The 25520-nt window shown below is 30.4% G+C and overlaps 1 protein-coding gene across 1 annotated transcript in view; it reads right to left on the reverse strand.

Moving 5' to 3' along the window:
- The window catches only part of LOC134694072 (rapamycin-insensitive companion of mTOR-like), a 33260-nt gene that overhangs the window by 7015 nt on the left and 725 nt on the right, over positions 1-25520 (reverse strand). The window contains exons 3-33 of the mRNA XM_063555070.1: positions 22689-22848; positions 21840-21971; positions 20722-20912; positions 17461-17633; positions 16506-16573; positions 16147-16214; positions 14914-14996; positions 14396-14483; positions 13928-14018; positions 13400-13466; positions 12969-13049; positions 12447-12547; positions 11668-11845; positions 11197-11301; positions 10803-10849; positions 10442-10577; positions 9901-9960; positions 9422-9570; positions 8985-9111; positions 8460-8624; positions 7939-8094; positions 7407-7513; positions 6875-6962; positions 6106-6198; positions 5366-5472; positions 3080-4678; positions 2507-2675; positions 2134-2191; positions 1623-1748; positions 1153-1308; positions 237-360 (exon numbers count right to left, since the gene is read on the reverse strand). Coding sequence (XP_063411140.1) covers positions 237-360; positions 1153-1308; positions 1623-1748; positions 2134-2191; positions 2507-2675; positions 3080-4678; positions 5366-5472; positions 6106-6198; positions 6875-6962; positions 7407-7513; positions 7939-8094; positions 8460-8624; positions 8985-9111; positions 9422-9570; positions 9901-9960; positions 10442-10577; positions 10803-10849; positions 11197-11301; positions 11668-11845; positions 12447-12547; positions 12969-13049; positions 13400-13466; positions 13928-14018; positions 14396-14483; positions 14914-14996; positions 16147-16214; positions 16506-16573; positions 17461-17633; positions 20722-20912; positions 21840-21971; positions 22689-22848 — 5053 coding nt within the window. The remainder of the gene's footprint in view (positions 1-236; positions 361-1152; positions 1309-1622; positions 1749-2133; positions 2192-2506; positions 2676-3079; positions 4679-5365; positions 5473-6105; positions 6199-6874; positions 6963-7406; positions 7514-7938; positions 8095-8459; positions 8625-8984; positions 9112-9421; positions 9571-9900; positions 9961-10441; positions 10578-10802; positions 10850-11196; positions 11302-11667; positions 11846-12446; positions 12548-12968; positions 13050-13399; positions 13467-13927; positions 14019-14395; positions 14484-14913; positions 14997-16146; positions 16215-16505; positions 16574-17460; positions 17634-20721; positions 20913-21839; positions 21972-22688; positions 22849-25520) is intronic.

Here is a 25520-nt window from a genome sequence, read left to right on the forward strand (position 1 = left end):
GTTGAATATGATGCACACAATTACCACATGATAGAGGATGATATCATAAAGCTTATAGATCAAAGGTCAATTTGCAAACTTTGTATGAAGAAAGAATGCTGTATAAAATTAACCATTTGTATCCATCTTTTCAACAACAATCAAACCATTTAAAGGTGATTTCACTACCAAGTCACTCCTGGCAAATTGTTAAGAATCATAATCTTTGCGTTCAATCAGATTATTATTATACTTACGTTAACAGACCTTGTTCTGATGACTTGACGTTGATAAAACTACTCAGACTGACAACAAACTTCTTAACTTCTTTACGTAACATTGTTCTGCCAATAACACTTTCAAAGTCTATCTTCTTTGTAGCTAAAATTATACATTTAGTCTGTCAGGCGTCAAGCATAAAAGTGAATTTAGCTGGTGGAACAACTATAAAATGTTAGGTTACATTCAAAGCAAAAATATTTCCAAGGAACACATTGCCAAGCTAAAACTATCCCATTTTAGTTCAGTGAAATCAGAAATCTGTTTTAAACCAGGCCTTCAAAACAAAATTTGAGCCAGCCGGACTCACCCCCTATGGATTTTACTAACCATCTATGGATCTGTAGGGGGTCAGTAGAGAACCATATAACTTATAATATGGACTTAGGGACAAGAGAATGCAAACTTGAAAAAATATGCCTCCTTTTTATGTTAAGGTAAAAATTCAGATTTATAAATTAAATAAAACAATCAAGTAAAATGTTTTAAAATGAAAAAAACTGTCCAAATATCTAATTAGTATGGTCAAATGACCAGTTTTGTACTAATATCTCCTAAAAATGGTCAAATGACCAGTATTGTCCTAATATTTACTAAACATGGTCAAATGACCAGTTTTGTACTAATATCTCCTAAAAATGGTCAAATGACCAGTATTGTCCAAATATCTACTAAACATGGTCAAATGACCAGTACATGTATTGTCCTTATATCTACTTAGCGTTGTCAAATGACCAGTATTGTCCTAATAACCACTAAACATGGTCAAATGACCAGGATTGTCCCTATATATACTAAACATGGTCAAATGACCAGGATTGTCCCTATATCTACTAAACATGGTCAAATGACCAGGATTGTCCCTATATCTAACAAACATGGTGTAAGACTCACAAGATTCATTGCTTGTCATACTAGTAACACTACCAGGTGTTGCTGATGACGGCTCGTTACAACTGTCCAGCCTCGTTCTCGTTTGTTTGTAGATTGAGGATAAAGATTTTGTTTCTTCTACTTCACCTCTGGCTGCTTCTATTTCTTCCCCTACGGCTGAAATTAATTCAAACAATTGACAATAATCTCACTTTATGTGAGTAATCTTATAGTTGCAGAATTTCAAAATATACAGAATTAATTTTCAATGCAGGAAGAAAATAGACATAAATTTACGGTGAATTACATCTTCAAAAAGGTAATTTTCATGAAAGTTTGATCTCAGAGGTGTATATTAAGAATACTACTGTTTTACATATGATCTGAAAAGTTGTATGAAAAACTTTAAAAGTGCACAAAACTTTCAACTTGGGATGTTTAAACATTTTGGATCCTTATTAATAAACTGAAACTGAAAATGTATAACCTACCATCATCATGTTCTTTGAGAGCATTATAATCGTGTCGTAACTGATTACAAACTATACATATAGCTGTCTCATGTTCATCTGTGTCATATGTTGTTACTGAAGAGTGACGTGATGCACTACCAAAACCTACAATGAAAATATCTTTATAAATATATATCCTGTGACACAAAATTGCTAAAATCAATATGGTTCCTTACAGAGTTCATGCAATTCCTTCAGCAATGTTCAGTGTTTGGTTGTTACCTTTTTACATACCTTTATTGTTGATTCATTAGATTTGAAAATTCTTAAACCATTTTCGCCTAAATTTATCATCTGAAAGCCATTTACCTGTCGGTTATAATTACAAGTTACTGATTTTTCTTTTCTATATAGAATATCATTGTATAATAAAAGTGCTTGCATACAAATGTATGCTTAAATGATTATATCAGAAAAATGAGACATGTCTCTTTAAAATAAATTCATCAAGAAAAACAGCATTAATCAATGAATGATTAAGTTAACTAACCTGAAGACTTTCTGCTTTCTACCCCTGAATGTGATCTTTTATCTTCTCCTTCATGAACCTTAATTATAAATAAGCAAAATTCAATATGAGCAAAGTCATAAAAGTTTTATAAATATCCGAGTGATTAATTATTTTTACTGTAAACACATTGAAATATTCATAATCTATCTATTTTACTTTCAAATTGGGATTTTTTTTTCAATCAAAAATGTGTGTTTTAAAAAAAATTATAGTTCTTTTGAAATGAACAATGATGAAATAAGTCTGAATCCATTATAGTTAAAGTCAAATCTTTTCACGTCTCATGCCATTGAATTTTTTATAGTTCAGCAGACAAAAATGATACGAAAGACAATAAGAAAAATAATCTTACCTCAAATATCATGTTGATATCAACAGGTAATGTGAGACCTAGGAACTCTGCCTTTCCTGTGTGTGGTTTACGTTGTAATAATATAGCCTTAGGTGAAACAGAATATGGACTAGAAGGTCGATCCTGATCTTGAAGTGATACAGTACTAGAATTTCTTGGTATTGTTGCACTGTAAAATAGCATTCACATATATATAACTTAGTAAATTATGAAATAAGTTGGAAACTTCCATTATTTTTACAGCTTTATCATAAGTCAATTAAAAGAGCATAAATGTTTCACCTGTTTCAAGTGTTAACACAAATTTAAATTTTCAACGAATTACAATTTTTTTTAAAGGAAAGTATGCAGACTTTGCCAAAACCACTACATTAGATATCTATGGAAATTTTCCTCAAAACCATGAAAATTGGTACATCACTGATCATAAAGACTGTAGTTTTATTTTTCTGTTTTACTGACAAATTAAGTAAAAGTGCTTATTTCTCAGTAATTTTAAAGACTGTAATGGCTGTTTTCACCAAAGTATATATAATAAGTTACCTTAATCCCTTGAGAGATATAATAAGTTACCTTAATCCCTTGAGAGCTAGATGATCAAAAGACATCTTTGATTCTATGCTAGATTGACGACTAAGTGTACTTGAAGGCATATCCTCCCCATATAACATCCCAATACCTAATTCTGATTCCATATCAGAACTGTATGTTCTTTGCCGCCGTAATGACCTCCACGTTGAATAACCTAATGCATCCTGGGTAGTTGTATACATAACTGCATTTTCAGCAGATAAATTTTCCGACATTCGAGATGAAGGTAAAATGCCATATGCAGGACTAGCTTGTGATTTTCTGAGACTAGGTATACGGTTCAAGTTCAATGATCTCCTTCTGTTGATGGACGGATGAATACTCGACTTTTCTTGAGAGCTTTGTCTCATTATGTTTTCTAAAGATGAAGAACTTGCTATAGGACTTAAGGAAGCTATTTCACTAGACGCACCACAATGAGCTCCTGATTCTAATGAGCCTATTCCACTGGTTGTAGAGTCAGTATTAAAACTGTCTGTTCTACTTTTACTTGTCTTTGAACTATCACTGCTGTTACCTTTTGATTCCTTTAAATAAGTTGGCAAGTTAAAACTTGCTTCTTTAATATGGTCCTTTTTCCTTTCTGGGACCTTGTGGTCATCATCCTCCTCTTCATCTGAACCAATTCTGAAATTGCATTTTTTCACTGAAACAACAGGTTTTTCTGGTTCTACAGATATATGAAAGGTTGTAGGTGGGGAACGATTTATAACCACACTGTCCTGATGATCTAAGTCAATACTAGGTAATTTAATCACAGGTATGACTGATACATTAACGTTAAATGATCCACTATGTCGATGAATATTTTCAGCACTTTTACTGCTACTATTGTTTACATTACTTTGATTAGTACTCTCACTAGGGGGCACTGAGCCGACAGTAGCACTACGGCCTCTCATTACAGAATCAAGTCTTGACCCTTTTAAAATCCCAATAAGTTCTAAATTTGATTTTTCCTTACTTTCTGTGAAAACTTTATCTGGTTCAATTGTCTGTTTTTCAGTAACAAGTTTTGTTTTTTGTTCTGATTGAACTTTTACCATTGAATCTTCCTGAGCATGCCCAGTCGTATGTTTTTTCTCCATAAATCTTTTGTCTGTATCATCACTTGAACTTCGTAGCCTATCTGTTCGGACAGCAACACTTCTAATTGATTGTGGACGTAAAGGTAATGTATTAGCTCGTCTAGAATCATGTGGCAGTGTTCTGACACGATTGTGTATCTTATGAGGAATGTAGGCAGATGAGTCAAAGTTTGAGTTTTTATCACAGCTTTGTTTTGAATCACAACCATTCTTACCTTCCTCTTCAATAAAAAACAGATTCGATGATAAAGCACTTGGGGAATGAATCTTATTAATATCCAAATCTCGTATGCTACCTGCCATGCTATAATTACTTTCACTTTTTACATCCTGCATGTCATGTAACTGATTGAAGTCTAATAGTTCTGTCTTATCCTCGACTACTGGCCACATTTCCTCTCTCGTTCTCCAACACGATTCATACCCTAACTGACTCAACAGTTCAGCACCCTCTCTTGTACTGGCTAATAAACCAAGCACATAAAATGCTGTCCTATAATGTAAATAATTATTTCATGATAATAGTTATATAATTGATAAGACCATGTGAGAACTATTCCATATTCTATTGTATCTGCATGATAATTAATTCTATTAACCTTTCACTGCTTAAAATGCATGAATCTAAGGAAGGCTTTTATTCTAAAGTTTTAAAGTTAATGGAATTTTTGATTTTCTTGTATCTTCATAATAGTAACAAGGTTTTTTTTGGGGGGGTTATTTTCACGAGCTAAGATACATGTATGTTGACTTCTCTCATAATTTTATTCTTTTTTACTAATAATACACTGTCTGTTCATACATAATTTGTTTCAAATAGCAATGTTTGAAATCAATGAGCAATTAAAACTTATTATCATTCATACAAAAGATGCAAATTTAGGCAGATGTCTTTTTATAAACAACAATATTCATATCATAAAAAACTTAAAATACTGAAAATAAAAGGAACACTTTTATTGGTGTTTTTAGTTGATGTGTGTATTCAGATATCAAGTGTTCTATTTCTTTTAATTTTTTGATAGCTTTTGGCATTCTTCCTTTCTTTTCAGACCATTATAAAGTTTACATACGACTGCACACATAAAAGTAAAATATCTAAACCAAGATAAAACTTATCTAATACTTTTTTGAAAGACTCATTTATTGTATAACTAAATATATATTTTGTATAATTTACCCTCTTAAAGAGAAGACCCCACACTCTTCTGCCAGCTTTATAATCTCAGGAAGTAAACATTCCTCCTCTAACCACTGTATACCCCACGTAGAAGTTCCTATGTGACCCTGAAAATAAAATCACCTTGTCTCTCAAATCATATTCAACCTTCAAGTAAATGGCGTATTATATATTTAAAAGAAAAATTCAAAATGGGAAGTCCTTAATCAAATAGCAAAATCAAAAGCTCAAACACATCAAACGAATGGAAAACAACTGTCATATTCCTGACTTAGAACAGACAGCAGATATTTAGCCACACGATATCTAATTAAAAGTTTTATGTCAGTCAAATATCTTTTTTGGTATAAGATGCTGTTTGTCATATCTAATTATCTAGAAATTACATATGAAATGAACATTATGTAAACTGTGACTTACTGTGACTTATTAATGACATAACAAACATGATGACCTGTTTTTGTTTACATCTCTGTCCTTGTTTGATAGTCTCTTTAGCAATCATACCACTTCTCTTTAATTTCATAATACAGTGAATTGATCAGTCTGTGACCAAACTTTATCATACCTCTTTTTTCACAAGAAAATTTTTGTAAGCTATAATTAATTTTCTACTTTTTACATGCATATTTAAAAGATCAAAAAATTGAATTTATATTGTTTTTTTGGGGTTTTTTTTCACACACAATACATTTAACGTAGAAAAACAATATTCAAAGTATACAACATTCTATACTAACCACAACCCATAAAGCAGTCTTAAGTTTGGTCTCATCTTCATCTGTTATTAAATACTGACATTTTACACACTCAAAATACTCTTCAATGTACTCCTGAAAATATACAAGGAATTATCTTAATAACTAGTCCCATATTAAAGAGCTTGATAGTCTTGAATTACCAAAAATAAATTTCCAAAAACGTGATCACATATTTCAACATCAAATAAATGGCTGCACCAGAAACCCCTGGTATCTCAATTGATATCAGTCCATAAGAAAAATGTGCATAGATCCAAAACATAAAACTGAATGAAGTAAAGATCAGAATCACTCACTATTTATCTTAACCCTGCAACATTCTGTAAGTGTCTGTCATAAGTCAGGAGTCTCATTATATTTTTTTCTTTCTCTACACAATTAAGATTTCCAAGGGTCATAATTCTTTTAGAAATTATTGATTGACATCAGTTTTAAAAGTTGTCAGAGACATTGCTGCATTAAACCTAGGTAAAATCTTCCTTATAAATTTCATAACAAAATGTTATACAGATCATCAGATCACTATTTTTAATAATTTGGTGAAGCCTGATTTTAGCATTTGGTAAAACACAGTAGCCCTTTTCACAAAAAATCTTAAGTGTAAAATTTATTGTAAGTCTAAAATATTCGTTAACTATTCAACTTAATAATTTTATCGTAAGATTAATTTTACACTTAAGATTTTTTGGTGAAAAGGGCTACTGGCTTTTTATTATTTTATATTGCTGCAACTAAAAACCAACTTTACCTGTTGTTTCAGAAGTTCAAATCCCTCTTTGTGTTGCACTAACTCTCCATACAAATGTACAGGGAGGAAAGCATCCTTCTTTGGTCTTCTATTAATAAAAAATAAACAGGACATTAGGATAATACTCTTTTACATTACATGTAATACAATTAATTATGTGACCAATTTATTTGACAAAGATATATTTTAAAGGCACAATTACTGTTCTTTAATTTCTGGAAGTTTAATACAAGTACTGAAGTAGCTGCAGGACACCTCCGGGTGTGGGAATTTCTCGCTACATTGAAGACCTGTTGGTGGCCTTCTGCTGTTGTTTTTTATTTGGTCGGGTTGTTGTCTCTGACACATTCCCCATTTCCATTCTCAATTTTACTTATACTGTAACAAACAAAAGTATGAACTAAATTATTGTATATGTACTCAATGGTATAGCAATAGAAATTTAGATAATTTCAACAATACTGTTGTCTTAAATAATAATGTTTTATTTTAAAATTAAATTGAATTTTTCTATTTCTAAATAACTTCTTACGATTGACTAGATCTCCTGGTAAATGAACCTTCATATGTTTTTTCATATGTTGTTAAGGCTTCATTTAACCGTTCCTCTACTATGTTTACATATTTGGCATTATATGTCTGGAAAAAAATATAAATCACCATGAGAATACAAGTTATTTATACTGTTCATATAATAGTATTCAATTTGATGTTAGTGTATTTAGATTATCTAAATGTGTAATACTTTTTGGTGTCTGCAATTTAAATGCATTGTTATTTTTAGTGTTGAATCTAGTTTTAATAGACATTGGTTGTTTCAAATGTTATTTCTGCAGTGTATAAACATTGTTGATTTTGGTTTTAATTCTACAATTAATTGACATTGTTGTTTTTGGTGTTAAATCTAGAATTTATAGACATCATTGTTTTTAGTATCAAACAAGTTTGTAGATATTATTTTCAATATTAATTCTACAATTTATTGACATTGTACTTTTAAGTGTTAATTTCTCAGTTCATAGGTACTATTTTCTTCAGTGTTTGTAAATTCTATTATATCATACCTTTCTCCATTTCTGTAGTTCACTGGAAACATAGTTAGCAGCTAGTAACGTCTTAAAGCCTTTTGGTGTAGATAACAGTCGACATAGTAATAACACTCCCTTATCACCAAGATGTAAACAGGATGGACGTAGCTTTAGTAGTGAATTGAGACATGTCTGGAAAAGGTAATATTTCTACTTGTATTTTTTTTTCATGAAAACTTAATTTGGACATAAATAAATACACAGATATACATTTATGACAAGAGCCTAGGTTTTATGCCCAATGAAAATATTTCACATTATCTCAACAAAATAAAATTAGAACAAACTTATAAAAAATAAATGTAAATATAATCTTTATAGTACAGAGAATATGCAAATATATATGGATACTTGTAAATGTGATTTAATTCTCATTTGAATTATTAAAATAATAAAGAGTTATTTAGATATGCTCATGTATGGCCATTTATTAATTCAATATAGTTTTTTTCACTTAATACATTAACAAAAATATGAAATGTAAACACCAAACTTACATCAACTTCACATGCTTCTTCCAACAGAGTTATAGCAGCCATTGCTGTACTTGTAGACTTGTCATACAGCTGAGTGACTATTAACTCCATTCCCCAAGTACTGAACCCTGGGACACGGGATCTTAGTAATACTCTTAAAAAATTTGTAGTGTATAGTCTTGATGTCTGAAATGAATATTGTTTATCCTATATATCAGCTGTTTTAACAAAATACAATACCTTCATTAAATATCAGACACTTGTCTGACAGTCTCAAATGTTCTTTGAAAAACCACTTCCATTTAAACTTTGTACCACACATATATTTACCATTTTTCATGATCTTTATAAAAGTCGAAACTAAATGCTTACAACTTTTCATTCTTCAAACTCAATAGACAATCTATGAGATTTGGTAAAGATAATAACTCACTTAATAAAAGAAAGATGCCTGACTTTAAATTAACTCACTGAATAATGTAAAAGCCACATATTTTTATATTTTGACTTCGGTGGATAAACCTTGAGGTTTGCTTAAGATATTACCTCAATAGAAGAACTAAGGGCCTTGGCTAACACATGTCTTGTATTGTTATCCCTGCTGTAATTAAGGCTGGATACTGTCAACTTTACATAACTGTCCTGATTCACAGATGAGACAATGTCCATTAAACTGAAATATACACAGATTTCATGTGATTAAAATCATAGGATGTGAAACAGTTACAATAAATTGTCTGTTAAACATCTTCCTAAAAAAATCTGACAAAATGAATAGATGTTTCATGAATCATTGACCAAAACAATTTGTTGTATATAGATATGATAAATGTCCTGTATCAGGCAAGTCATGATATTTTGTTGGCATTCTAGCTCATTTGCTGTCATTTTAAATGGAGCATGCTTAAATTTTACAGATTATTGTTTGCTTAAAACATTGAGGACTTAAAACTTGTCCCAGACTAAAAAAAAGAAGTACTTACTACTGATAAATGCCAGTCTTTTCTAACAATCTATCTCCTTTTACAGAGCAGCTAAATCTGCCAACCATTAAAAAATAATACTGACTACAGGTCTTCTGTATGTTTGATGGACTGAGTACAGATTCTGGAGCTAGATACTGACTTGATATCTGTTATTGGAAATATAAAATTTTAAAAGTTTTCTCTTTGTCTAGCAACTCACTTTAATAGAATAAATATACATCGCAACAAGTCTTTCTCTGAATAATTAAAAATAAGTGTAATAAATATAAAAAAATCATGAATTTGACATGCTTGTTGCTGATTTCTTTGACACTCAAATGTCATAACTCTTTTAATTCAATCTGATACATCTATGTGTTTTACATACAGTATATTCTACTGCTCCTTTTAATTAAAACCAATTTCTATATTATGTCTTATTCTCAGACCTTCAATGGAAGCGAAATGAAAGTGTATTTGCTAAGATAAAGTCCTACCTCTGAGAGACACTGTCCAATATCATTTAGAAAGTCTATAACTTGCTTCTGAGCCTCATCCTGTAACAACATAATAACTGATGTTAGTGAATTATAATTAATGTAATTAAAAGGTTCATACATTTGTTTCATTCTAATATTTGCATCTGTTTTACAATGTTAAAGCTAATGAAAAGGTAAACGCCAATGCATTAAAACATTTATATTTAATTCTAATATATGTTTCAAATTGCTTCAGTATTTAATTAACTCTGAAATAATAAGTCTCCAATGATTTAAATAACTGAGAAATGGTCCGTTACATACTCATTTTCTTTTTTGATGGATGTAAAACACTTTTTTGTATTATGAAAATTAAGTAAAACTTTAAAAATTGAACCATCATGAGATGTCATCATTATCAAAGCGCCTTCATTGATACCATGTGTGTTTTCAAAGAATAGCCCAGACTTCTAACAAAGTAAATACATTATTAAAAGAATTGTAAATTTTCATGATTTTTTCCCCCAGTCAGTTCTAAAAGCATCTAATGTCTACTCACCTGGTCACATGATATAAGGAAATCTATTAATAGACACCCTACATGTGCTATCTTTTTAGATTTTCCATTCTTCATTTCTTGTCTTGAAAATACATGATTTGTTGGTTTGAAGAAGTATACAAGACGTTTGATAAACCTAGAAAATAAATTTTCAAAATAAGGTTATGTTTTTATACAGTTGTACATTGTATCACTATACATGCTTTAGTAACCATGACTTGTCATTATAATGTATAAAGCAGTAAATATGGTGTCAAGCAAATTTTAGAAGATACAATCCAATATCATAAAGAAGTTGGCAAGAAAATTTCTCGTGAGAGAATGCATGATTTTGAAAAAAAAATAAGTTGTTATAAATTACCTTGACTGAATCTGATCATCCACCCTCTTCATCTTATCCTCTGGCCACTATAAAGAAAAAATATTATAACAAATTACTATACATCTGTAATGAAACGCTGCAGCCACAAAGCATATACATCATGCAAGTATTATGTTTAGGTCGATATATTATGACAAAAAATCAAATCAATCGAATAGTTGCTTTCTTTTTTCAGTTTGAAACTTGAGATTTTAGGCTATTTTGTGACCAAATAACTTTGTTTTCTTTTTTTTTAAGCATTAGAAGCTTACGAATGCTTAAATAAGTATCATATATATATTTACATAAAGAATTTCTTAACATTTATTTGACATTGTAAAGAGAAATGATATTCACCACCAACACACAGTTGAACCAGCTTTCAGGAACTTACCTTTAATATAGATGATATAAGATCCCAGTTCCACATGAGATTATTTTTAGTGCCAATTACCATAGAATCTCTCATCGCCTGAGTAATTATATCATCTGATGGAAACTAAAAAAAAGAAAAATATATCTTATTATAACATTGTTGTCTAAAAATGAATGGAAGTACACATCTAGTGCAAGAAATTGGAGATAATTTGTCCTTGATACAAATGGATCTATAAGTGGACCATGGTATCAATAATTTTCAGATATATTATGATTAGGTCTTGAAAAATGAACATACACAAAAAAAATATTATACACCAACATGACATGGAGGTCAAGTCAAATCAATATATATGAAAAATGAACATAAACAAAAATAAATTATACACCAACATGAAACGGAGGTCAAGTCAAATATATAAGAAGAATAAATAAGGATTATCTTTGATGTTCCCTCATTGGTAAACAGAAATGGGACTTTCATTACCTTTGACAAATATAAGTCATACAGCTTGTCTTTTTGTAAGTGGAACTGTTTTTTATGTCCAGCATTTTTCCCACTGCTGTACTGAATTAACTGGTCAAGGTATAAACTACATGGAACTACACCTTTCTTCTTCAGAGAATGAAATCTATCCAGGTAATATACTGCTTTTTGAGCTTGGCTGAAAAGTATGAATTATTATCGTAGAATAATGTCAAAAGATGTGTTGTGAATACCACTGCATCTGATGTCACACAAGGTTTTGGCAGGATTCGTTTTGTTAAGTTTTTATGTTTTGTATGTAGTGTTGTGTAGACTGTTGTTTATACTTATTGTCATTTTAATATTATGTTATGATTCCTCAGTGTCTCTATAACTTATGTGTTTTATTTTCTAATATTCAGTTTCTTTTACACAAGTGAGAAGAAAATACATTTTTTCAATTTCTATTAACCATAAAATACATAGCATAGAATTTTCTATTGATTTTTTTCTTTCCAAATTGTTTGATATCTGGTATTTTTCTGCCTTGTTAAGACTTAGTTAAATTGAACGGTTGACAATTAAGAATTTGGTAATTTATGAATAAAATGTAATCCAAAAATGCACTTTCCACTCTGTAAATGAAATCATCAAATAAGTTGTACTATAGAGTATCATGTATACAGATATCTATGCAGACAGTTATTTGAAACAAAATTAGAGTATTCTGACTGACATAAATAATCACTGTTGAAATACAATTTAAAAAAGAATTGGGTCAATGCTGTGTGCAGACTTACTTTCTTTGGTCAGCCTGTACATCCATTGATGAAGCTATTGACAACAGAGAGGGTAGGCAATGGTTATGGTAGCTACATTCATGGGGTAATAATGTACTTGCCTGAAAATAAAAAAAACAAAACTTTATAAAGATATACAAAACAAGTAAATGTAATCATTTTATCGATTCTTATCAGGAATTTAATATGCCTAATCTACAGTGGGATGTTATTTGAAAGAAGAGATGGTAAAGTAAGGTATTAATTCTTCTCTTACTAAGATTTTAATAAATTCTTATGCTTAGCTGCGTAATTTATATCTTATGTTCTTTTGTTGTCAGTTGATGGCTGGTGTCTTACTTCAAAGCAAAATGGCCTATACTTAATTCATGCATTCAGTTGAAAAATGTGGTTTTTAACAATTTCTTTTTCAAATATTAACTTACTGAATTTTAACTGAATTGACACAATGCAAGAACACGCAGACCATATTCTTGGAATAACTACATGTGCATCTGAAGACTTTTATGTATAAATACTTACCAAATGTAACAGCTCTCCTAACAATATTGTTGCCCTTATAGACAACTTTGTACTACTGCTGATGATAACTTCTACTAAAGCCTAGAATAGATAATTAATTTATCAAGTCATAGCAATCATTTAAACTGTTTTCTATATTAAATAATCTCTCAACAGAATTTGGTAAAGACTTGTCAAAGCTCAAAATTAACTTTGGGGACCCTGAATTAAAAAAAAGCATTATGAAATCATATGAGTGTTTAGAAAGGAGCATGGAAATCATTCAACTAATGTAAACTTGTATAAAAGATTTGTTCTTTTTCCAAGCATGTCTTGGTCGATTACTTGTGTATCATTTCAACATTTTTTCCAAATATTTCCATGTCTTTATAATAGTTTATAATAAATATGTAAAAGTAACATTATTTCTACAAAGATTTCAGCAAACTAACCTCTAGGATGCCAGCTCCAATCCAGGCAAATAATATCAATGCTATATGGTTTTCTACCAAATTAGGTCTGAAAAATAAACACAAATGTTAACATTTATTACATACATTCATGTGATTTTGAAATATGGTGTATATATGATGCAGTACAAATTATCATTCCTTTGTTAGGGCTATTCCATTTAAACATACATCAACCCCCAGGAAGGCACTATGACAATAGGGCAGCCACCCAGAGAAGCATTTTTACAAATTTTGAAGGATTGTCCTCATCAAAACTTTGAAAAGGGCACCCACCACTAGAAGTGGTTTCAAAATGCCTTCCTGGGGGTTGATCTATGTTTAAATGGAATAGCCCTTACCAGACTGTTGTCAGTTTGCATAAATTTAACAGAATATAACAGCAGTTAAAAATAGCTCAACCAGAAATCTGTCATCATTGAAATACCTCTTGACTATATATTTTTAAGATACTGCTTTATAAATTTTGTCTAATCAGCTATAAACTTTCATCATCTTCAAGACCATTACCTTATTTTAGCCATATGAGGCAGTGAAGACTTTCCTTCCTCTGCAACAAATCCTTCTGTAAGCCTCCATGTATACTTCATCACTGATGGATCTAGCAAAACAAATATACATTTTTTTATATATATTCATTACATAATAGCATTAGAAACTTCAAAGAAAAGAAAAAATATGGTCCTCAATTTTTAGACTGTTTGCTCTGAGTGTTCCAAATAAAGGCAAATTCTAACAGTACTTAGCAACTCTGCAAGCATAAAATATAAAATAAAATATAAAAAATATGGTATGATTTCTAAAAAGACGACTCTCTACAAGAGACCAGATGACACAGAAATTAACAACTATAGGTCACTGTTCAGCCTTCAACAATGAATTTGATTTAATTCTTATAAAGAGGTTGTAATGTTTAGAAATTCAGGTAAATATCTAAATATCAAACTAATAATGAGAGAAAATATCAAAGTTACATACCAACACTGAGAAGTGCCTCCGAGAAATCTTCTGTAAATTCTGGTACTTGTAGACGAAATAGATCATATAAAATATCCAATATTCCTTGCTGTAAAAAAATAGTACATAGTAATGCCTTAATTCAAGAATGATATCACATTTTTTCTGATTTATAATAAAAAAAAACCCAACAAAACTCTTACTGTTCATTAATATAACAGATCATTCAACATCTCATAGATTCATGTTATTTATATTATAGACATAAAAAATACAGGTACAAGTAAAACAATTACTAATAATGCCATATTTAAGAATGTACTAAGTTATCAAAAGCAGTAAGATAACATTTTAATAGTTACCACTGACTGATAATAAAAGCAATAATTCTTACATGACCACAAGTGAGGTGTGGAATAAAGTGTAAAAATTGTAAAAAACTGAAAAGTCTTAATCAACTGTTAATCTATTTCATAATACAATGGCATTTTCAGTCAAAATGAATACAATTTGTTATATGTAGATAAGCAAATACAAACCCTAATTTCAGGAAAGGGAAGATATAAAATTCCAACAATAGATTGTAAACCACTCCCATCAGGTCGACAAAATCTCAGTATCCCTATAATATAAATGCATGTTTAATCATTGACAATCTGAATCTGAATTCACAATAAGAACAGCGACACTACTTACACCATAAAATTTGACAGAGAAACATAAAGTATTAATTGTTATTTAATATTTTTGCCTCAGCTGAACATATTGTTTTACAAACGTGTGGTCTATATGGAAAAATATACTCCAATTTGGTTGATTTTCATCCATTAAAGCAATTAGGCATACATAAAATTGAGAATGGAAATGGGGAATGTGTCAAAGAGACAACAACCCGACCTTAGAAAAAACAACAACAGAAGGTCACCAACAGGTCTTCAATGTAACGAAAAATTCCCACACCCACATCTTTGCAAAAATTATTCAAAACTTCTGAACTTTCATAGTTTTGTATAAAAGTGAAATTTTCAGTATTTAATGTTATTTCTGATCCAAACAGCTAAATGCTAATTTTTCAACCATTTCACAAAGAAGAGGGTACTTGTTGTTTAAATAGTGATATAATGATGCAAATATATAGCTGTAGATGGTGAACCTTGCATGGTTTAAGAATTGTTAAGGCAACATTTCAAAACAATAAAGGGAATAAGCACATCAATTGAAAACTATTTCTTTGGTAAATAATATATAACTTATATTTCATAAATAACAGGCTTTTATTTGAACTTGGAATTATTTTTAATTATGGAATTAACATAATTTCTTGTGTTGGAATTTTTTTATAAATTCCATGTTTATTTTGTATTATTATGTTTTGAGCGGAGCATAACACTTTCCCCACAGTGTACTTTGTATAGATAGTGTTGTGCGCGGCACAATACATTCTATTGAAAGTGTGCTATTGTTTTTGTAATAGAAAGTGTTGTGTGCGGCACAAAACATTATGATACAGAATAAACATGGAATTCATTAAAAATTTCTAACACAAGAAATAATACATATTCCATAATTAAAAATAATTCCAAGTTCATATAATAGCCTGTTAAATGTGAAGTTGTCATATGTATGAATCGACCCTTCATTGTCTTTTTTCAATGCTCAGACCATTGTTTAATTTGTTTTACAGTTTTTTAATTACAAATGCTGTATAAGTAACTTTCTGAAATAAAGTTGTAAACATGTGCACTCTTATGTCTTAAAAGATTATTACTAACCTGGCCATGATTTCATTATAGCTATAACAGCCATCTTACTGGAGGCAAATCTATGTTCTTTATCTTCTCTACAAAAAAACAAAAAAACCATGATATTAGGCAGAGCTAAGGGGGTAGGGGTTTCAAAGAATGACCTAATTATCAAATAAACTGTTGGTGTTTTTACTGATTCAGAAAAAACATAATAACAGTGTCATAATGACATCATATATGCTAAATCCATTATCCTTTATTGAAAAAATTAAATTTCCTGTCAATTTGTTATTTTTTCTTTAAATACTGCTGTATTTGAAAGTTTTGAATTTTAAGACAAAATATGCCGACTGAGAATAATTAATAACAATGTAATATTAACTTACCCAGTAGATCCATCACTTGAGTCTGCACTAAATCTATAATGACAGTCAGTGAATGGTGCTAACAATTGCTGGAAAGATACGTAAAACAACCTTATAAACAATGGAATTGTAGACATAATATAAACAATAAAACATAAATGAACTAATGAGGTACAAACAACAACAGCTTAAGATGTTAATTTGAAACTCTCAAAACTTACATTAAAGCTACAGATACTAAAGGGATAATTGCAGTAAAATTTCTTGACAAATGATGTTAATTTAACCCCGCCACATTATTTATGTATGTGCCTGTCCCAAGTCAGGAGCCTGTAATTCAGTGGTTGTCGTTTGTTTATGTGTTACATATTTGTTTTTCGTTCATTTTTTTACATAAATAAGGCTGTTAGTTTTCTCCTGTGAATTGTTTTACATTGTCTTATCGGGGCCTTTTATAGCTGACTGTATGCGGTATGGGCTTTGCTCATTGTTGAAGACCGTACGGTGACCTATAATTGTTAATGTTTGTGTAATTTTGGTCTTTTGTGGATAGTTGTCTCATTGGCAATCATACCACATCTTCTTTTTTATATATTAATGTTAATTTTTGGTGCATGATGATAACATGAACACTTTTATTATAATCGATAAAAAAAATGACTGATTTTGACGATTCATCTTAAATTTTTTCCAAAAATAACAGTAACAATAATTTTTTGAGAACTCTGACAAAGGATCTAATAAGGATATTTTGATGACTCACGTTAAAAATTTAAACAGATTTTGACACTAATGGTAGCTGAAAAATTACCGTTTGAGACAGTAAAGGGCATTTCTACCCTTATACATATTTATTTTTTGAAAGAAAAATAACATTTAGCATCTCTAAATGTGTCCATAGTATTGTTTTATTGGTACGTGGTATCTTTTAAAAAGAGAAATTCTATGATGTGAAAAAAATTTCCTATTATTTTACCTCTAAATCTGTGTTGAATTTAATCAGATGTCTTGTCCTAGGATGATTTAGCAAATATAAAATGGTTGATACAAGTGACTCGTTGATCCTGGGATACTGATGACAGTCTAATGCTGCTCTTATGATTGTCGATATACCTCCACATAACGATAATAACTCAGGGTTCAGAAAAGCTGAAATAACAATGATAAATCTTATGACACAATCAAAGAGCTGATAGCTCTGAAGTGGAAGAAGGTGAATAAAAGGTAACTTGAATTACCATAAAAGCAGCCTCACTTACCCAGGCTGCTTTGTTCCATTATTGTTAAAATGTATTTTTTTTCTTCAAACAAGAAAAGGTCATAAGTACATGGATTTCCCATCCGTACAATCATTTTCTATGTTCAGTTGACTATGAAAATTAGGTAAAATCTTTTAATTTGGCAGTAAAATTAAGAAGATCATATCAAGAGGAACAAATGTTTACTAAGTTTCAAGTTGATTGGATTTCAATTTCATCAAAAACTACCTCGACCATAATCTTTATAACCAGAAGCAGGACGGACGAACAGACTAGAAAACATATTGCCCATAAATGGAGCATAAAAATAATAAGACTTATTACATACCCGCCAACTTTTGAAAGTTCCCATATGGGTTTTTGCTGCACAACAACAATTTTAAAGGTAACAATTTTTAGCGACGTATTTTGCAAGATCTGGATTGTCTAGAAAAAGTGTCATATTTGTATGATGAACTTACATGCCTTTTCCTTAAGTCTGTTTGCATGATTCTAGTTATAAATAAATCAGTAGAAAAAATATACATGAAGCTAGCAGACCAGGGTTTATTTTCCAGATTAAGAATATTAGATGCTTGTTGAAATTTCCAATTTTGAATTATGCACAAAGATGGACCTTTAACAGGTTGGGAACAACACTCCAAATGAGGGTAACCTAACTGGAAGATCATCACAACCCACTGTAAAAAATGAGCACAAAAAAGTCATTTATATTCATATTATTTGATGAAACTTTTCCCCAAGAACTATGCATCTATTAAGTACTGAATGGTCAAAACATCATATTTTTTTATCGACATAAATTTTGTCGTAAATGTAACCAAATGATGTAGAAATTGTGTTTTTTCTTCAAATTTCCATCAAATTGTAATATTTATAGTTCCCTTATTGCCTCTCTATTTGAATAAAATAAAATAATAAGAAGAATCTGTTTCTTGTTTTGTTTTGTTTTTGACAAATGATTGTTCACTGCTTGCAAATGAATCATTATATTTATATATCTTATCTGTATATATTTTTGTTCATGTCTCCATCTCCTTATCATTTGTAAATGTTTAGACAAATAAGAAAGAAATAAGCTCCACATGATATGTATATTTGCAACATCGTAAATTAATTAAAAAAATAACATACACTAACACTAGCTAGTACTGCATGGATTTTAGCATTATGAAAGTCACATTTGTAGAAAGCTTAAAAAGAATTATAAACAGTGTAAAATGTCTTGCTATTTCTTAGCTTAGACAATAAAATCTAATATATACTAACATTTACAAATTTAAATTTCAAGATTTTACTAGAAATTAATCTAACTACTACACCTTTTATTAGTCTAGTTGCACATATTGAATGTTGATTTCTAATCAGTTGTAAACAAATTTATCATATAAACTTCAATTTAATCCTTGAAAGGAGGTCTAGATTGCTAAAATTATTTATAATTTTTTTTTTTTTTATTTGTCCAAAATCATTTAAATTCTTTTAATCAACATCATTTTATGATTATTTGATTAAAATATTAATCATTTATAGTCTTTTTACAATTTACATTTTTAAAAGCAAAATAACTGAAAACAGGATAAAACAAAGGGAAGTAACAAAAAAGTATTTCAATATTCCCAATACACATCGTTTTGATAACACAACGGCAGTTAGCCGGAGGTAAACATCGTTGATTACCAGTATGTTTGACACCCAAGCTGTCAAGTGAAGCCATATAATTATACATCTTCTTTGATGTTCAGGTAAAATTTAACACAGGTGTCAATAACACCCGTACAGTAGTAAGAAATGATCAAATATGGCGTCTGAAAATTTTCATTCATGAAATATTTCATACACGGGAGTTTTTTCTCCTAAACGGGAGGACGGGAGGAGACCCCTGAAAACGGGAGTTTTGTACTCCTGTCGGGAGGTTCACATGTATGTTACGTTATGTTAATTTACATAACAAAGGAAAACCATGAATAAAGACAACACTTTATATATCCTTTTTATTTATATAAAAACAAAATCTTCTTGTCCGCAGGATTGCAAATTTGTAACTTCAAGGGCGAACTTGTAAATAGGGCGAGTTGTCCCGATACCATATTCACGCATGCGTAATACAAATATCTACAGTTACAACATTCTGTTACAAGTAAACAAATAACGTTCATGTGGATGAGATGAAATCTAATAATTAACATAAATAAAAGGGGTATATTTACGATAGTGATTGTTTTACAATCATAATTTACAAATTAAATGATACAGATGCCTAATCATTTGTAAAAATCGGTGTCAGGAATTTGAAATTGTAATACACGAAATGAATGCGGCATACAGAGACTCAATGCCAATGGTCAGCCCCTTAAGTCTTCAGAAGACTTGACGTCTTCTTCCACTAATTATATCCACATAGACAGAATACTAACAACTTTATGAGATTTAAACATGAAGTGTGATAATTAATACTGGTATAAGTTTGACAATGTAATTTTTGTCAACTCATCTTGAGCTAAATATGAAATTTTATTTCTTATTAGAGCCTAGAAATAGAAGAATGTGTCAGAGGAAAGTTAAAAGAGGCATAACTTAGAAACTATAAGTGACTCACTGTTGCAATTTGAACTCTGTAAGCTAGTATTGGCTTTAAGCAATATGTATGAGTGTCATAAAATTTGGATGACGGAAACTAAAGTTAGAGGCAGAAACGAAAATGGGACTGACAGACATTATACATGTTATATTATATTAATTTTTTTCTCTGAAATTCTGTAAAAACTGTAATTTTGCTATCTTTCATTGTCAAGTGCAAGATTTAGATCTATATAACATAAGTGTGAATCACAGTACAGTTTTAAGAAGAAATAACTTTTTTATTACAGTCCTTTTCAGTAGCCCTCAAATGTATCAGATTTCTATTGTGTCCATGCTGGCTGTCAAAGCACAAAATATACGGAACAATCACTATATTATATACATATTGTATTTACCTATTTCACATATCGTAGCTAATGATATTCTGACCATTCTGTCTCTTTCATGGTTGCCATCATTACCAATAGCAACCAATGGATACACTAGAGAGGAAGATAGTTTGTGAGGTGCTACATGTGCTATCTTTCTGATCAATTTAATGGCATGTATTCTTTCTACCTCATTGTCAAGACAAACATCCACTGATCTGAAAATCACATTAACAGTAATGAGTTATAGCATAATTAACTTGTATGTAAAGCATAAATTACATAAATTTGAATAAATTCATGCATGTTAGACAATGATGAAATTAAAACTTTATAGTTTAACTAAAATGAATCTTCTTAATTGTCTTTGAAACACCCTTTCTTGGCTAATGTATCCTCAATACTAAGTCTAAAAGCAGTGGTATCCCAAGATGGAAAGATAAGACATACAATGACATATAAGCTACAAATGCCCAACAATTTTTGTCTTTTGCCTTGTTTTAATAATTTTAATATACCAGAATAAACTAGTCCACCTTGTCTGCATATATAACAAATGAATTATAAGTTCATACATTCAGGAGAAAGAGGTGGAATCAGTGCATTTTTGCGCCTGTCCCAAGTCAGGAGCCTCTGGCCTTTGTTAGTCTTGTATTATTTTTATATAAGTTTCTTGTGTACAATTTGGAAATTAGTATGGCGTTCATTATCACTGAACTAGTATATATTTGTTTAGGGGCCAGCTGAAGGACGCCTCCGGGTGCGGGAATTTCTCGCTACATTGAAGACCTGTTGGTGACCTTCTGCTGTTGTTTTTTATTTTGGTCGGGTTGTTGTCTCTTTGACACATTCCCCATTTCCATTCTCAATTTTATTACAAAAGTTGTTTGACCCTGCTACATGGCCATACATCCAAGTTCCAGTTGTTTAGTGAGTTTGGCATTGATTGCTGACTTTAGATAATCTATGTACATGTACATGTCATTCACATCTTTCCTAAACGTTTTAGTTTTACTATTGTTGAAATCTTCATGTTAAAATGATAAATGTTTAGATGTCTCATTTTTTATTGTGCTGTTTGGTTAATGTGGCATCAATGTATACCCTATATCTCTTTGTTCATTAATAAATCATGATTAACATACCTGACAATCAAATAATCTATCTGTAATGCATACACCAAGTCTATAGCTTCACCATCTTGTATAAAGTACCGTAAAACTCTTAAGGTGGCTGCTCTAACTTCTTTTGCTTCATGAAACAAACTTATTCTCAAACTGAAATATCATCATCAAGAATTATCAATCAAAAGCCATGGATTCAAGACAAAAATACCTTAATCAGAAACTATTAAAACAATAGTAAATTTACTTTCTCCATTCAGTTTAAACAAAATAACTGAGGTCTCAGAATTACTACAAATCTCTGTTTCATATCATCGAGACATAACTTAGGAATGTTATCAGTATCAATATATACAAGATACCAATGAAAAATTAATTCTGAGGCAGACCAAAAATAAAGATAGGTGTAGTACAGAATTTTAATATAAGTTTAATCTCTTAGAAGTTAATTCATTTGTATAAATTTACATTGTGTCATAGATCATATTTATTTGTTCTTTGTATGTTTGCTTGTTTTTGTTTATATGTCATTTGATAGAGTTCAGCCATTTCAATTGATATTTTTGTGTGTCTTTCTATGTTGTGATGTTTCACTATCGTTTCAGGTTAAGGTTGGTGCCTGTTTAAATGTTTAAACCCGCTGCATTTGTTTGCACCAATCAGTCAGTTCTTTTAAAAACAGGAGTTCGCAATGTGGTGTAAATTTGGAAAAATATTCTCTGTATTATTTTAATTTGTTTATTGAAAATATTTTATCAAATATCAATTTATTATCATATATATATGGTTGATAAAAACTAAAGAAAACTGCTTCTTAACATTTGGTTAATGATGATACCATATGGTTACCATGTACAGCTAAATACTTACCAGCTTAAAATATCTCTCTTTGAAAATCCAGTAATTTTCTCCTGCTTATATTTCTGTAGGAACTTTACAAAAGCATTTAAGTAACCCAGTTTTCTTGATTTAGAAGTCTGTATTTGTGCAATAGTATTCACTAGTATTTCCTTCAAATTATCTGTTGGGCCTAAAATAAAATAAGATTTATTCAACTACCAATACTCATTAATAGAATAAACAAATGCTTTCTTCAAGTTATTTGCAGGTTTTTGAAACACAATCACAAGCATGACATGTAGATTATTAATGTCATCAGTCTACATATATAGGAATAAAAAACACTACATTTGTACATTTGTAATTCTTGGGTAAATTAGATGCAGAATCATAGCTAGGGTACATTTGAAATCAAAATAAATTTGTCCTTGGAAGTCTACAATTGTTCAGTGTTTTAATTTACAGACTTAATTTGAATGATCAATAATCTTCCAAGGGCCTTCGAGGCCAAGTGGACTAATATGTTTAACCCCGCCACATTCTGTATGTATGTGCCTGTCCCAAGTTCAGAGCCTGTAATTCAGTGGTTGTCGGTTTGTTTATGTGTTACATATTTGTTTTTTGTTAATTTTTTGTTCATAAATAAGGCCATTAGTTTTTTCTTTAGAATTGTTTTACATTTTAATTTCAGGGCCTTTCTTAGTTGACTATAGGGTATGGGCTTTGCTCCTTGTTAAAGGCTGTACAGTGACCTATAGTTGTTAATTTTTGTGTCTGTTGGTCTCTTGTGGAGAGTTGTCACATTGGCAATCATACCACATCTTCTTTTTTATAAGTAGTTCATCTTCTGTATCAATAGCATTTCAACACTGAGGTTGTGACTTCAACTCCAATCTTAATTGACCAGGATTGCTAGCTTCATGGCAATTGGCTTAAACCGAAAGTAATAACTTGCCAATAACGCTGTAAGTTGCATTAAAAAACAAAAATAAATGTGTTATCTATTTCAGATTTTGACTTTTTCATGTAATGAGTTTAGATATCTAGTAAGTGATGTTTTCTAGTGTCAATAGTTCAAATTGTATTGTCAACCTGGTACATGTATGTTAATTAGGAAACATATTGTTTTACATGCTAAACATGTGTATATGTATATATTTTCCAATTTGTATTTCTGATTTATGTTCGAAGTTCGAACTAACATCAAAGTCCCTTAATACAAACAAATTGATTGATGCAAATTACCTTAGGAAACTCCCTTGGATACTGTGACTTCATTTTTTTTATTCATTGGATACCAATTTTTCGTGGGTTACATGGGTATAGATGAACCACAAATTCAAATGTTAAGCAAATAACATATTTTCAATAGGCTTTTATATACAAAGATTGGCAAAACCATGAAATCAAATACCCATGAAAATGCAAGTTTTCAGCAATCCACCAAAATTGATACCCACGAAAATAAATTAATCCACATATATGCAAAAAAAAAAAAGAAAACCAACCAATTTAAATATATTCTGAACTGTACATCAAAGTAACAAAATGATTAAAATTATTTTATTTTCTGAATTTGTTTACTTCTGTTCAAATTTTAACATATCTAGTGAAATTTATGTTATTTTCTTTGAGGAGACTTTAGAACAAACTTAATTAAAACATGATTTGAACTAACTAAGTACTGAGTCATTAATAGTTACAAATGTTAGAGGAATGATTCTGAAAAGTTAAGTCTCCTGGGACAAATAATTGAAAAACATCATAGAAAATTTGTGCCGAAGACTTGAGTAAAGAAGGGTTGTTATATTTTATCGAATTGATATATAAGATCATGATGATATACCATCTTAAGGTGTTTATATAACACAACTTATTTGCTATGCCCATGATGCCTATGTCTGTAGCGACATTTTGGATTTAAATGAATGTAACCTATGTATCACTGGTAAATATATTTTGTATAATTCAGTCAGGGATTACCTAGATTTGGTTTTGAAGTTTGGTTGTACCTGTAGAAAACTTTATCATAAATTAGGCTGTAACAGGCAATAGTTTTCTCAATTGAATTGTTTTATTTGTGATTTTTGGGCCTTTAGAAGCTGACTATGCAGAATTGGCTTTGGTCATTGTTGAAGGCTGTATAGTGACCTACATTTAGTTATTTTCTGAGTCATTTTTTCTTTTGGTAGGATTTGTGTTATTTGCAATCATACCAAATCTTCTTTTTTGTATATCTTCCTATACAAAACTCCTGGCTAACAGAAAATAAAATAAATAATGACGAGCAATATCAATTGACCCATTGCTGATGACACTGAAATAATAGGCATTCAAGGTACAAAACAGTGTATTTATTGGCATTTAGATAACACAAGACCATTACATTGTACCTAATTATTCAAAATTAAACAATGACCTGTGAGTTTTTTTTTCCAGAAAATACAGTAAAATGCAAGAGTTGATACCAGATGTGAACTGCAATCGTCTTAAAAACATTGTAGCTATGGAATGGTATAACATATGATTTTTTATGAATCATGAGCATGATAAGACTTGCATGTATATATGTACTATGTCTTAAGTCTATTACAATACACCTTATCGCTATTTATGGGTCTCAATGGGGTCTAAGTGTGACGAAGGATTGCCAATTTTTACTATTGTGAGCACTGTGAAAACCGGAATGAAGTAGCGGGACACAAGAAATAACAAAAAAATGAGAATTACTTACGTACATAGTGTAAGCGTAATACGGGAATCTAACAAAAAAAGTTAGCAGGATCCGGGGTCAGAATCCCCTATTAAGACCACTCTTTATATTTGTCTACCATTACACAATACCGGAGATCAGACAGGTTC

Source organism: Mytilus trossulus, chromosome 1 (genome assembly GCF_036588685.1).
Source record: "Mytilus trossulus isolate FHL-02 chromosome 1, PNRI_Mtr1.1.1.hap1, whole genome shotgun sequence".
NCBI lineage: Eukaryota > Metazoa > Mollusca > Bivalvia > Mytilida > Mytilidae > Mytilus > Mytilus trossulus.